The sequence below is a fragment of the Etheostoma cragini genome, chromosome 8 (assembly GCF_013103735.1).
Source record: "Etheostoma cragini isolate CJK2018 chromosome 8, CSU_Ecrag_1.0, whole genome shotgun sequence".
In the NCBI taxonomy this organism is placed as follows: Eukaryota; Metazoa; Chordata; class Actinopteri; order Perciformes; family Percidae; genus Etheostoma; species Etheostoma cragini.
In genome coordinates this window covers 24,547,700-24,561,776 of record NC_048414.1, presented here as the reverse complement: position 1 = coordinate 24,561,776, position 14,077 = coordinate 24,547,700, and the positions used below count along the sequence as shown (strand labels likewise).

The 14,077-nt window shown below is 38.7% G+C and overlaps 1 protein-coding gene and 1 long non-coding RNA gene across 2 annotated transcripts in view; one reads left to right on the top strand and one right to left on the bottom strand.

Annotated features, from left to right (window-relative positions):
• Nucleotides 1–5,033: 5,033 nt before the first annotated feature.
• anpepb (alanyl (membrane) aminopeptidase b) overlaps nucleotides 5,034–14,077 on the top strand; it is a 17,070-nt gene continuing 8,026 nt past the window's right edge. The window contains exons 1-8 of the mRNA XM_034878340.1: nucleotides 5,034–5,373; nucleotides 7,069–7,375; nucleotides 8,759–8,901; nucleotides 9,100–9,236; nucleotides 10,879–11,005; nucleotides 12,438–12,592; nucleotides 13,553–13,666; nucleotides 13,774–13,917. Of these exons, the coding sequence (XP_034734231.1) occupies nucleotides 5,070–5,373; nucleotides 7,069–7,375; nucleotides 8,759–8,901; nucleotides 9,100–9,236; nucleotides 10,879–11,005; nucleotides 12,438–12,592; nucleotides 13,553–13,666; nucleotides 13,774–13,917 (1,431 nt within the window). The 5' untranslated portion in view covers nucleotides 5,034–5,069. The remainder of the gene's footprint in view (nucleotides 5,374–7,068; nucleotides 7,376–8,758; nucleotides 8,902–9,099; nucleotides 9,237–10,878; nucleotides 11,006–12,437; nucleotides 12,593–13,552; nucleotides 13,667–13,773; nucleotides 13,918–14,077) is intronic.
• Nucleotides 11,631–14,077, bottom strand: part of LOC117948696 — an 18,074-nt gene continuing 15,627 nt past the window's right edge. The window contains exon 3 of the long non-coding RNA XR_004657532.1: nucleotides 11,631–11,641. This is a non-coding gene — a long non-coding RNA (uncharacterized LOC117948696). The remainder of the gene's footprint in view (nucleotides 11,642–14,077) is intronic.

The window sequence follows — 14,077 nt, the reverse complement described above, 5'->3', positions numbered from 1 at the left end:
ACATGGTGATAAGAAACCTTATCCCATTGCTGATGTTTACATTGAAGAGCAAGGACAACCCTACCTATTAAACATTGGAGTTGCTGACAACCTTCTTTCCCAGTAGTGCTGGGTAGTCTTATTTGATTTGTTGAACCAACCTCAAAGTTGCAAAGTTTCCATAACAGGAGCCCAGGCAAGTTGGTAGATGAGCCCTCAGTTACCCTCAGTGCCCAGTATTTTCTGCATAATGGTATTCTCTATCAACAACATGGACCAGCTTAGCAGCTAGTTGTTCCCAAGGTGCCCTGAGACACTGTACTTCTCATGGATCACTCTGTTCTGTGGGCTGGCCACCTAGGTAAACACAAGACGACGGTACTTTCACTGGCCTGGTTTGTGGGCAGATTTTGCCCAGTTTTGTAGGACCTGCCCTCAGTGTCAGAAGACTTAAAGTAAAGGACCGTGTAGAGTTCCTCTCCAACCCCTCTCCATTGTTAGCTTTTTCTTTGAGCGTCTTGGTGTGGATAATGTTGGTTCAGTTGAAAATAGTAAAAATGGAATCCACTACATGTTGGTGATCACAGATTACTCTACTAGATACCCAGAATTGTTTCCTCTGAAATTTGTGAAAGCAAAGGTTGTGGCATTCTCCTTGGTTCAGTTCTTCTGTAGAGTTGGTTTCCCTTGAAAAGATTTTATCTGACAGGAGGCTGTGGTCACATTCCTTGACATTCAGTAGTCTCTGGGTAAGAACCCATTCCTCTATAGTCCTAACTTTTAGAAACCCTTTTAACAGGGGTGTTGGAGCGGCCATGCAACCCCCTAGAGCACGTTCCCAGACTCAATGCAAAAGCAGATTACCTCTCTCGCTGTCACAGCAAAAGTTTTAAGGGGCGGGGGGGAGTACGTGATGGCCGCACCAGCAGCCACACATGGCAACAATACATGGTGGTACATTTTGTATGAGCACATTACACATCATACAAAAATAATAGAAAAAACTGTTTTATTAGTTATTTGACTTAATTTTCTTTTTAGTTAACTTTGTCAATTTAGCTAATTTCAGGTTCATTAACTTTAAGTTACATTTTGTGAAATTAACACCTTTTCTTTTTGAGTTACCAGTTCCTGGGGAGTTGCTGCTGGGGGTTGTTGGCTGAAAGACAAAAGGACCTTCAATTGATTCGATGCTGTTTAAATGGGGAAGGGATAATTGGAATGCATCGTGTTTCCCCATGTCATGGGGGTTGCAGAATATTTAATTATTGAGTTGTGTTCTTTTCTTTGCTACATATCCCCTTACATATTTACAAGATGCGTGGCTGCTGTCCTTATCTCCCACGCAAGCTTCTCTATTTCCCATGCAAGTTTTCTTAATATCTCTCACCATACTACGATTGGTTAAGTATTTCCCCAACTGCGAAGGTTTTTTTTGTCTCCAATAACTGAGAAAAGTATTCATCTCTTTATCTATTGTATGCTCTATTATACTTTCCAGCAAGTTGTTCTCCTTGTCTATTTGCCAAAAACAAACAAACAATGAGCTAAAACAGATTTAAACCTGTGGTTTGCCTGATCATAGACAACAATGAAAAGCCTAATTGAAAGAAGCAGAGGACCTGACCAACTGGTGTCAGGACAACCAGCTTCTCATGAATGTCAGCAGGACTATTGAGATGATAGTCAACTTTGGAAAAAAAGCACTCCATACGGGTTAAGTTGTAAGAAAGGCAGATGCCTTTTGACATTCTAGGTATCCCTCAAATACTGAGCAATTTACGCTCCTCCAATATTGAGAGCGTCCTCATGGGTAGCATCACTGCCCTGTACGGAAACAGCACTAAACAGGATTGCAAGGCCCCTGTTTTATGATGAATCATGAACAAGTTAAAGGAGCTGATGGAGTTTCACTTGAAATGTACCAGGTATGATTGCATGTGACAAATAAAATTGATTGATTAACTGTATGTCCGTCCTCTTTTTAGGGTAACTGTGGTTGTTGGTGTGTAAACTCACATACATCAGCAAACAAAATGGGTGTAAAGAGACAGATATTCAAATTTGATTAATTCAGGGAAAACCCTCATCTGGATTTACAAGTATCAGGTATTCTACTCTTGCATGAACAAAAAGCAGAAAGGAAACTGTATGGTTGAATATAATTTTTCATGAAAAGGATTGATTTATAGATAGAGAGCTGCAATAACCAGAAGGGGTGTGGGCTGAAAATAGATCTTATCTTTTATAACTCCTGTCATCTTCCTGTTCATGATGACTGAGCATTACAGCTGTGTGACCATAAAATGACATTCTCAAAATGGTAGGTTAAAGTCTAACTAGTGCTTCACATTGTTTTTACAGATTGTAAAGATGTTTCTTATCACGGGTATATTTCCATAGGCCCTGAAAACTGCTGTCATCAAGCCACTCTTTAAAAAGAACAATGTAGATATGCCGCTAATCAGCAACTGTAGGCCTGCGTCCATTTTTATGTAAGTAAAATAATGGAAAAAGACAATTTTTAACAGCTTGCTTCTTATCACTAATAACTGTTTTGATGTATTTAGCGAGGTTTTTCAACCACATCCCAGTCACTTTATTATCCCAAATGGGAAACTTGATAATCAGTTAACAATATACAGTACAAATAAACAAGACAACAACACAAAGATGAGTACAAATAGGCTTCCTGCATACAATACACATGAAACAATTTATCACTACTGGAGCTATCTCTAAAAACAATTCTACACTACATGTCCAAATTAAAGCGAGTTATTGCACATGGGACAAAGGAATCTTTACTCTTACTGATCTTGAACCGGGGTACTCTAAATCTGCGACCTGAGGGAAGTGTTACAAACTCAGAGAGAAGAGGTCTAATTTTAGGCCGGGCCTTGCAAGGTACTATCTGGTCAAAGATAACCATCAACAGGGACTGTGGGAAGCCTATCATATTTCCGGCCACCTTGACCATGTGGCTGAGGTGGTTTGTGTAATTTGTTATGTTCAGGTTACTGTACCAAGCAATCATGGATATGTAAGAACAGATTCAATAAAGGACTTTAAAAATAAAGACATTATTTCCAATCTATGTTTAAAGTGTTTAACCTCCAAGTACAAACATTGCTGTACCTTCTTACAGACTGCATCCCAATTGACATCAAACTTCAGGTTTTTATTGATGGCGGTTCGCAGATACTGTTCAACAAAGTCAATTCCAGTTCCAATGCCAAAATCCTTGGTTTTTGTCGCCCCCTTTTATGTGGTTTTTTCATCATGTGGGTTTGGCTTCTCAAAAGCAACCACAAAAGAGGCTCGATTGAAATACGATCTCGAATTTTACGAAAATAGTTTTCCAAAACGTGTTTCTGACAAAAATTAATTGAGAAATTGGCCATTTAAGGTATTTAGTGACATCCACTTAGGTACAGACAGTGACACAATTTCAGTCTCAAAGGTATAGTAAGTGATGTTAATCCAATACATGTTTTGTCAAATGCTGTGAATATCTGCTTATTTTCTGTCTGAAACAAATCCAGTAGTAGTACACAGCCCTGTGTAATTGGAAAACAAACAGAAAGGAGTGCACGAGCTACAACACACTTTTCCAGCCAACAAAGACATGCAGTGAAAGTTGATGGTGGGGGCGATAGGGGGGGGCAACATTTTGAATGTGCCGGCCAGTAGTTATCTGTCTGTGAATCTGGGGGGCGGAGCTTCTGAAGGGGAGGAGGTTGTATTTTTTGCCAGTGCAAACATCAACAATCTTGGTGCAGAATCACTTACTATGGCACGTACGTTGGTGGGTGTGGATTCAGATTATTCCGCATTGCTCTTACCTGCCCCTCCCTCTGCAAAGTAGACCACAACAAATGTGACCGGTTGGCTTTGCTGGGCTTGGTAGCGGAGCATTTCCCCAAACTCATTTTCGGGTTCTGTGAACAACATGAAATCAAGGATAGGGTTAGCTGTTCCTGCTACAGCTTTTTGACCGTAGTTAGAAAGAACAGGGGAGACACTTTGTTACCCTGTCTCCTCTGCCGGAGTCTGCACTCGCTCTGAAGCTAACCCCGTCAGTCTCTCACTCGCTCTACCACACACTCCCTAGCATACACACACACAAGTTCTGCTTTCTCTTTAAGAGTTACGCTTCAACAATGCAGACACACCAGGGCACAAGTATAAATCTTTACACTGGTGTAGGCCACTTACCTAGGTTACAGCGTTGGCTCTGTGTAGCTTCTCCTAACTCAGCCTTTACTTTTACTTGATCTAGATGCTGCATTTGATAGGGTTGACCACAACATATTACAAAACCCATAAGAAAACTGGGTTGGCCTTTCTGGCACAGTACTAAACTAGTTTGAATAGTATTTAAGGAACATTAACTACTTTGTGTCTATAGAACAAAATGTAAAAAAAAAAAGGCCTGGCAAAGTCAGAAATCTTGGTGTAGTCATGGACTCACACCTGAACTTTGAATGTCAAAAACATGGAAGCAGAATCTAACACTGCAACTCTTTTAAATCAAGACTAAATTTAAATCAAGGCAGACTATTCTCAGTGTAACTTTATTCCAATTATTTTATATCTGTAATGTGTTTAGCTTGTTTTTGTTATTTATTCTTTTTAATTAAGGTTTTAATAATCTTTTATGTAAAGCACTTTGAATAGCTTTTTGGAAGAAAGTTGCCTTACAGAATGAAGCACAAGTCATGTCATGTGTGGGTATAATTTACAATCTCTGTCATTGCTTCAGATAAAAAGGGCTCACATTTCAAAAATCTCAGCATTTTTTTTGATGAACTGGAAAAGCTTGTAATTCACAGTTCTAGTTCATTTGGATGAGTTCAAATGAGTTAAATGATAATAAAATAATGTAGATAGAAGTCAGTTATTATCAGTATGAATATATTTGACAGAGACGATTTTGTCATCATCAGCTGAGAATGGTTTTTACAATCCCACTGTTAATGTATCACCCGGTGGATTGAATGGGAGGGGAGATGCTACAAATGGCTACATATAAAAGTTCACCTTCCACCCATACATGTCTCAGTGGGACTCTAACACAGGCAAGCAACATGGGGAAAGGTTTCTACATCAGTAAAGCTGTTGGGGTAGTGGCCATCATCCTGTGTGCAGGGGCCCTGGCTACTATTATTGCTCTGTCTGTTGTTTACTCACAGGAAAAGGCAAAAAATAATAACGAAGTTTTGCCAACTGACGAAGGACCCACATCCAAACCACCTTCCCCAACAACACCTTCCCCGTCCAATGAACCTTGGGACAAGTATAGGCTTCCCAAGAGCCTAGTGCCGGATCACTATAATCTAACCCTGTGGCCGCGACTGACCCCAGAGACTAATGGACTGTACATCTTTACTGGTAAGACTTTTATGAGTGTGCTGTAATACTCATCTATGATTCACCGGAGAAAAAAGGCTTACATTCATGCAAAGTAGTTGCATGTATCTGGTATTTAGGGTCAAAATGTATTCTCCTCAGCCAACAAGAATGAAAACCACTTGGAGTTTGGAGGCATTGCTTAAAGAAGATGGGATGGAGATAAAGACTTATAGAAGGTTGATAAATCATAGCTTTAACCCCTCATATGCAAAACATCTTGTGTAGCCTACAAGTGACAAAATCTGTAAATGTTTTTTTAAAGACTGCGTTTACACATTCAATGAGTCTTACTGTCCTTTTATTGTGATAATTAGAGAACACAATAAACTTGCCAGACAGTATTGTGTGAATTGATTTAGTGGAATATGTACTGTAAGTAAATATAGAAGGATAAGGAAGTACTTTGCTTGGCTTGGCTTTGGTACGTTGCTTTACAGGGTTAAGAGGGTATGATGTCAATGAATAAAAAAGACATGAAGAAACATCTGCTTGAAGGGATTTTGGATCCTGTTACTTCATCACTGTTTTTTATGTATTCTTTTACTTAATTCTTTTACTCTATTTTTATGTATTATGTATAAAGCACTTAAAGCAGCTTCTAAATTTCTTTGCAAATGCGTTTTAAAGTCTCTGTGTCAAAACCTGGTCCAGCCATACAGGTTCGTAAGTTAAATCTTCTTAATTGAAGTTGGTAATAATCCTCCATGTTCTGTATTGTCATCAACTTCTATATACAATGCTGTGTATGCAATCAACTCTATGGTAACAACTAGGGGTGATCCGAGTATCCGGTTGAAACGAGTATCCGGTACGGATAAAGCACTTTTGCCGAGTACAAGTAGGCTATTATACGAGTAATATGAGTCAATATCCGTGCTCGGATTGAATACAACTCCTCAACTGGGCGCGCAGCGTTCTGTGATAAACACAGCGCCCCCCCCCCCGCCTACAAACACGCTCGGATCAATCACACACACACACACACACACACACACACACACACACACACACACACACACACACACACAGAACATGGAGAAATGCGCTCCCTCGACCTCTCTCTCGCTCGCTCTCTCTCTCGCTCGCTCGCTCTCTCTCTCTCTCTCTCTCTCTCTCTCGCTCGCTCGCTCGCTCCCGCTCCGTCAGGCAGTCAATCGGGTCTACGGATCTGTTCCGTTAACGTTTAGGGTTTCTTCAGCTTCAGGTTTTTTTTAACTTAACTTCGGTTTATAGTACTTACATACTTAGTAACCAGTAGATTTCTGGTGAACGTGGGTTTCAGACTTGCTGCTCGGTTTAAATGCAACTCCCGTTTTTCTTTTTTTTTACTGTCAGCTGCCCCCCACTGGTGTATTCAGTGCAGTACTTCATTGATATACTTTACATAGCTTTGCTGTCTTGTGAATAACTTATTTCCAAAAGGTCATGAACTAAGAAAAAAAAGTCCTGTTATTAGCATTGTGTGTTTTGGGGAACTTGGAGAACAATGCACTCATCTACCTGCACACAAAGAATGATGCATATTTTAAAACATGGATACAGAAGCCACCATCCTTTCAGTTACTGGAGACAAAATATTTTATATATTTAAAGAAATGGGTTGGGGTTGTGCAAAGCTGAGGTTTTTTACTACTGTTGATCACAGTTTAAATAACTGTATTTCACTTTTTTTAGGTTTGTCCAATGTGGAGTTTAAGTGCGCTGAGGAGACTGACCTGATTCTTATACACTCCAATAAGCTGAACTACACCAAGTTTGAGGATGGCCACTTGGCAAAGCTCACCTCAGTCAATAGTGGGATCAATGCCCCCTCAATCAAGTCTTCCTGGCTCCAGAGTGAGACTCAGTACCTGGTAATACAGCTGGATGGTAAACTGAGTAAGGGCCAAAGCTACCACCTCTACACTGACTTTACTGGAGAACTGGCTGATGACCTGGGAGGCTTCTATAGGAGTGAATACTTTGAGGACGGAGTGAAAAAGTATGTGTATATTGTGTCAATTGATGCGCCTTGAAGCATAATTAGGGCAAAAGTGAATCCCCGAGGTTGCAGAACATGCAGTTGCTAGCATTGAACTATTAGACTTGTTTCAAACATGACATTTCTTTACTACTTTGAAAGAATAGCCTCAGGTCTTATCTGCAGTCATTGTATTGTCATCAAGTTATGCCGGATTCAGACTAAACATCAGGAAGATTATAACACAACTTGGCTGAAAATGGGCATTGGGTGCAACAATTGATTATTTTATCTTGTGTAGTGTATTATAAAAGACACAACCAATGCTTAGTCACGACGTGCCAACTAAAAGACCAGCATGTTTTGATTTTTTTGCCTTCCACAACGAGTGCCCTCACGTCCGTGACAATATGAGCGCAGAGCACTTTTCCACAAACAATTGTTAAAATAGCAAAGTGAAAGAGGGAGGACTTGGCTGAAGTGGAAAAATAGGGAAGTTGCTGGGTCTCTTTATTGAACACGAGACAGCCAGCTTCATACATACTATATTGGTTGGTTAATTTCCTCTTCCTGAAAGTCAGTTTCTAGCGCTCCTATCTGATAACATTGTGTGTTTTGCAAGCTTTTGATTGGTCGGGGACCGACGTTGAGTCTGTTATGTCTCTCGGCCAAGTCACAGCAAGAATTTATGACTCTAATATCCTAATCTAACCATGGCAACAGACTTGACAAATATTGTAAAGTCGAAACCCGGCATAAATCTTCCTTGCTAGCTTTAGCCTAGCTTAAAACAACTCCAACATGTCTTATTGGCATGTTCTATCTTGTTAAATGGAAATGTAGTCACCATCTCACTTAGAGTTTGTTCTTGACCATGCTTCTTTTTGAGACATAAAACTCTGCCTAATAGTTGATGGTTAAGAAATGGCTTCAAATCCTAGCACTGAATGGCTAAAATGGCAGTCTGTTTTACCAATTCTATTTCTAAATTTGCATCTTGTAAGACAACACATTTTGGAAAGCGGATTTTCTTTCACTTTTGATAGCGCTAGGCTAGCAGCTTCCCCCTTACTTCCAGTCTTTGTGCTAATGTAGGCTAAACACTCACTCTGAGATTTCTCCATTTGTGCACGAATAGGTCCTGAGCATGTGTGTGTATTTCAGGCCTGTGTGTAGTGATTACTAACAAACAGAGTGTACATTGTAATTTCCCCACTGGGGATCAATAAAAGTAAAAATTAGATTAAATTAAATTAAACATCCTAGGCCTAGGACTGTGCTTGACACGGAGATCAAAATGTGTATACATTTTTATCATCAGGCTCTTTCTAGCACTCCACACAAATACTATGCCATTTGGTTGTTTCTGTAAACATCAGGTTTAATTTGTCTATTTTCTGTCAGGGTTGTTGCTACTACTCAGATGCAGCCAACAGATGCCAGGAAGGCTTTCCCCTGTTTTGACGAGCCAGCCATGAAAGCTGTTTTCCACATCACGCTAATCCACGACAAAGAAACTGTAGCCCTGTCCAATGGCGAGGAAAAAGGTTAGTTGCACTACGATGATAATAGGACAGGCTCATTTTCACAGTTTCAGACAAAATTAATTGACTGTATAAAGAGAACAACGGATGTAACATCATTTATAGGGGAATCTAAGATTGTGGACAGCCGGGTGTGTTAAAGTAACATGTTTACAAAAACTAAAACAATAAATATGTTCTTCTATTCATTTTTTTCTACAGAATCAAGCATTATTGACATTGGTGGTGTAAGCTTACTAAAGACAGCTTTTCAGCCAACTGAGAAGATGTCTACCTACCTGTTGGCCTTCATTGTCAGTGACTTTACCTTCATCAATAACACCATTGATGGAGTTTTGGTGAGTTTGTCATCAGTCTTTCATGAATGCAACAATGCTGTATTTCCATGAAACGTAGAAATGTGCACTCTGCGAAGATGTCTTTTTTGATATTACTTTAACTTGTTATTTTTTTAATTTTATTTATGTGCCATGCCAAACATTTGGCCCACCCCACATGGGATTACAGGACATCACAAACTTATTAAGCAAACCTTTTTCAAGTCGCATATACAAATAATTCGGAATCATTCAGAAAAACACATAAATACAAGCATGTATACATGTAAATATATGTGTGTATATATATGTACACAGTATATGTATACTACTGTGGGTCACCAAAGTCATAGGAATTTTCAAATCCTACACATGGGAAGGACAGATATGGAAACAAATAAGGGACGTATAGTAAGTAATTGAATTTTAACAACCACAAATTGTCAACTTAATATTCAATAATTCATTCTTTATTATTATTTAAAGTTAATATTTAATTTAAACACTCTATATCTGAGTTCATTTGTTCTGAATTCACAAACTAAAATATAACATTTGACAAGTTGCAATTAAAAAAATGTAATTAGAATATTTTTTGTTTGATGGTCACAAACTTAGATCTAGGATTCAGAAAAAAATATTTTCAGATCCATGGGTTTCTGAGTAAAACATTTCAACATTAAGTTGTCAGTGGCTGTTCAAATTCAGATAATCATGTCTCTTACTTTTGTCAGTTGTTTTGTTACTTTTCTACTGTAAATGGAGAACAATAGTGACAATTTATCACTGAGGAGAAAAGGTAATTGATTTACATGGTGTAATGTAAGCAAACCTAAAAAACCCAGATGCTGTATTGAAGGCTAATGGCTAAAAACAAAACTGTTTTAGAAAAATATATATCTACTGGCAGGAGAGAAAGGGGGTGGCATGCAGAAAAGGGCCACAGCTAGGAACTGAACCTGTGGCTGTTGCTTTTAAGGACTGAGCCTTGGTACATGGGGCGCATGCTCTACCAGGTGAGCTAAGAGGGCATAGATATCTTTTATGAAATTGGGAAAAAAATTGTATCATTTAGTAGGTTTTCCTTAATTAACAACATTTAAGAGCTTCTCTAATCTAGACCTTATGTTCACAGACTGGTATTGTTATAGTGCCATATAGCAGGTGTTAATCATCAGCCTAAGTATCCACATTCCTAACAAACAACACAGTTACTTACATTGTGGTAAAACAAAAAAGCAAATGCTTCATTCTTATACTCATCCAAGTGATGTCATTGTAATGAATGGTTGGTGGTTTGAGAGAGGCTCCTATAAAACAAAAATGTGAGTTTAGCGAGGTGTAGGATTTCAAAATGTCTGACTCTGTTGCCATCCGATGGTAATATCTAAAAATACACTGCTGCAGTAAGCTATGTACAGATTTAATATCTAAAATGATCAGGCTGAAGCCTTTGCTATATGAATTTATGCCATCAGAACAATTTTAGATGCTTTAAATCTAATCAAAGGCCTACAGTAGCATTACAATTATCCAATAAAAGAGGTTAAAAGCACAGAGTTTCCATGGTTTTCTGAAAATGATATACATGCTAACAAAAGCAATGTGCCTAACTAGACTGTGTAATGTGTTTTATTGTGTGTCTTATGTGATGTGGGTTTAGATCCGCATCTTTGCCAGGAAGCCTGCCATCGATGCTGGGCAAGGACAGTACGCCCTTAACAAAACTGGACCCATTCTTAAGTTCTTTGAGGACTATTACAATTCCAGCTACCCTCTGCCGAAATCTGGTAAGTCCACCACACATGATGATCTAAGGCTATGCTTTTTTACATCCTTATCCTCCTTTGTTAAATGTATGCCATCAAACCTGACTACCTGAATACTTTTCTTCTTCTTTTCCACGTGTTTTTAGTACATTACAGTAAACATACAAAGGTTATACATTTTTATATGTAATCCTCCTACTTAACTGTTCCCTTTCCCTCAGTAGTCAGCAGTTCTTGGATTCATGTTCATTGCCATCATGTGCATTTTTAATTACCTTTATTCTTTTATTAGACATTGGCTACCACTTCCAATAAAGCAGCTGTCAGACATTCTGTACACCACATAAAAATGCTCCTCTTTCATCAGTTCTGTTGTTGATTAATGCAAGACTTATCTGCTTGTTACAGGGATGCTTTATCTTTCTGTTTTGACCTTTTATGACAGGGCTTTGTGAACAGGAGAAGAATTTGTACAACATCAATTATTAACAGATACATCTTGATAACTTGATTGTTATACAGTCTTTCATGACAGTTGTAATCCGTCTTTGTCCTTTCTGAATGGAGAAGTCTCATGATTGATTTGAAGGTCATGATTCAATTTGATTTAAATATAGGTTTAACACTGATGGCTGTGCCATTTATAGACTATGAAGTCTTACTTCCTAGAGATCAACAGATAATTGGTTTTATGCCCTAGCATCTGTCATTTACCTTTTCAATTCAAATCAAATATGGTATAAAGTGTGAAATAACCACCATATTTGTTTTAAAATTTACCACAAGGCCATGTTGTCAACTTTAAATAATTTACTTAAAATGTAGTAACCTTCAATTGGGAACAAACTGAACAAATAAGAACAAATAAGGGCAACTGAACAGAAATTTTAGTTTTCTTACCCGTAAAAAAACCACCAGATCCTGCTCTAATTGAGAACAAAAAAGTCACCTGTGTCAATATTCTTTTCCCCCGTATCTATATGTTTATGATGCCGGCAAATATGTTCAGCTATATTTGTTGCCTGAGGTGGCGTTTGACACCAACGTGTAGCATAGCCTACAAAGTGCATTATATTTGTCAAGAACATGGAACAGGAAGATTTTTTTTTCTTTTCTGTCATGTCCGACTCTGGCAGTGGACATTATGTTTAGAAATATCTGGCTCAGGCTACTGGTAACCTAGACTGTGTCCTCTTTGAAGACTTTTTTGTGTCTGTTCTGTGTCTTTAGACACAGGCAAGTAGGCGAGAGTGGGGAGATCCCCGATCCTGCTTTCGGAAGCTGATCCTGCTTTCATAAGATTTTTGATTTAGAACCGTACATTTTGTGACATTGTAAATTCCTTCCAGATTACATGTTTTAACACTGGTGCAGTTAGCACTTACTTGGTCAACTTATGAGAAGTAGCAACTCTACAGGCAATCAACCACAAATATTATCTTTCCTAATGCAGATCAGATAGCTCTACCAGACTTTAATGCTGGAGCCATGGAGAACTGGGGTCTGATCACATACAGAGAGACAGCACTGCTTTACGATGAAGAGTTATCTTCCAACTCCAACAAGGAGAGGATTGCTACCATCATTGCTCATGAACTGGCTCACATGGTTAGTTTTTAACACTACAAACTGTTTTATGTCTTTTGATTCTCGCATAACGGATCCATAACCAGGTTTGGTGGCAAATTATAATCTATTAGTTAAATGGCAGCATTTGATCAAATCTAAAAAGGAAAATTTGAAAGGAATTTGAGCGCTGCGATTAGTACATTCAGCTGAATGATTTTCTTCTTTCTTATAAGAACATTCCCATCAGTTAGTAGTTATCACTTACCACCAAGCCTGGAAGTGACTGCTGGTGGCGTCCACAAATGTGCGTGGAATTTGGCTGATTTTTTATGTCCAAATGAAGCTCCATTAAGCATTTTCTTAATATTCTGAGCCCACTTAATGGCTTTGTCTGTTCAACAAAGAGTTGTTTAAACCAAGAGTGTCATCTAGTGGGCTCGACAAATACAACTAACGGTTCATGAAGCATAGTTTAGATTTCACTAGTAACTGTTAGTCAGTCAGCCAACAAATCCAAAATGGATTAATATGTGAATGTAGAATATGCACAATTTGAAATGCTGTATGATCAGCATATGATTAAGGTGAATTTACGTTCACAATGCATGTAATGTACAGGTCACTGTCCCTGTCACAAGTCTCATCAAAACAGATTTAAATCAAATCTCATTTCCTTAAAAATAAGAATGAGTCAAGTATTAAGTATTGTCACAGCGAGTCTCAAGTCATATTTACGGCCTTGGGTGCCAGGTCAGGTCATGTCAAAGCAGTTCCAATTCAAGTCCCAAGTCTCTGTAGGCAAATTGCATGGTAATTGTAAGGCTAATGAGAGGGCATACACATAAAGAGATGGCGAAAAGTCCAAGCCAAGTCTCAAGTCCTTGTTGTTTGGACTAGAAGTTCAACTCTGTAGTCTTCAGGTCTGGGAGCCTCTACAGTCTTATTTATCTTTAGTTTTTCTTGGAACATTTACACCTTTTCTCTCTGCTTTTACATTAGTGGTTTGGTAATCTGGTGACCCTGAGATGGTGGAATGACTTATGGCTGAATGAAGGCTTTGCATCATATGTTGAGTACCTAGGAGCAGCCCATGCTGAGCCCAACTGGAACCTGGTAAGGATTTCACTCCTACCTTTTGGCCACAATAATGAATAATGTAGGATTACGGTGACATTAATCAGTGGAGTTTTGGCCATACTGTCTTATTTGTCTCATAATAGACAGACCTCATCGTGCTCAGTGATGTCCACAGAGTGTTTGCCATCGATGCCCTTGCCTCCTCTCACCCTCTCTCTTCTAAAGAAGAGGATATCCAGAAACCAGCACAGATCAGTGAGCTGTTTGATGCCATATCATACAGCAAGGTAGCCTTATACACTCAGGCCTCAAGAACAGCAGAACACTTTGCCCATCTCTATAACTTAAATCATTCTCCACACATTATGGATTTAATTCCTCTATCATAAAAATCTATTTTCTGTTTTCCTTCAAAAATGTAAACGATTTTGTCATAACATCCTTACA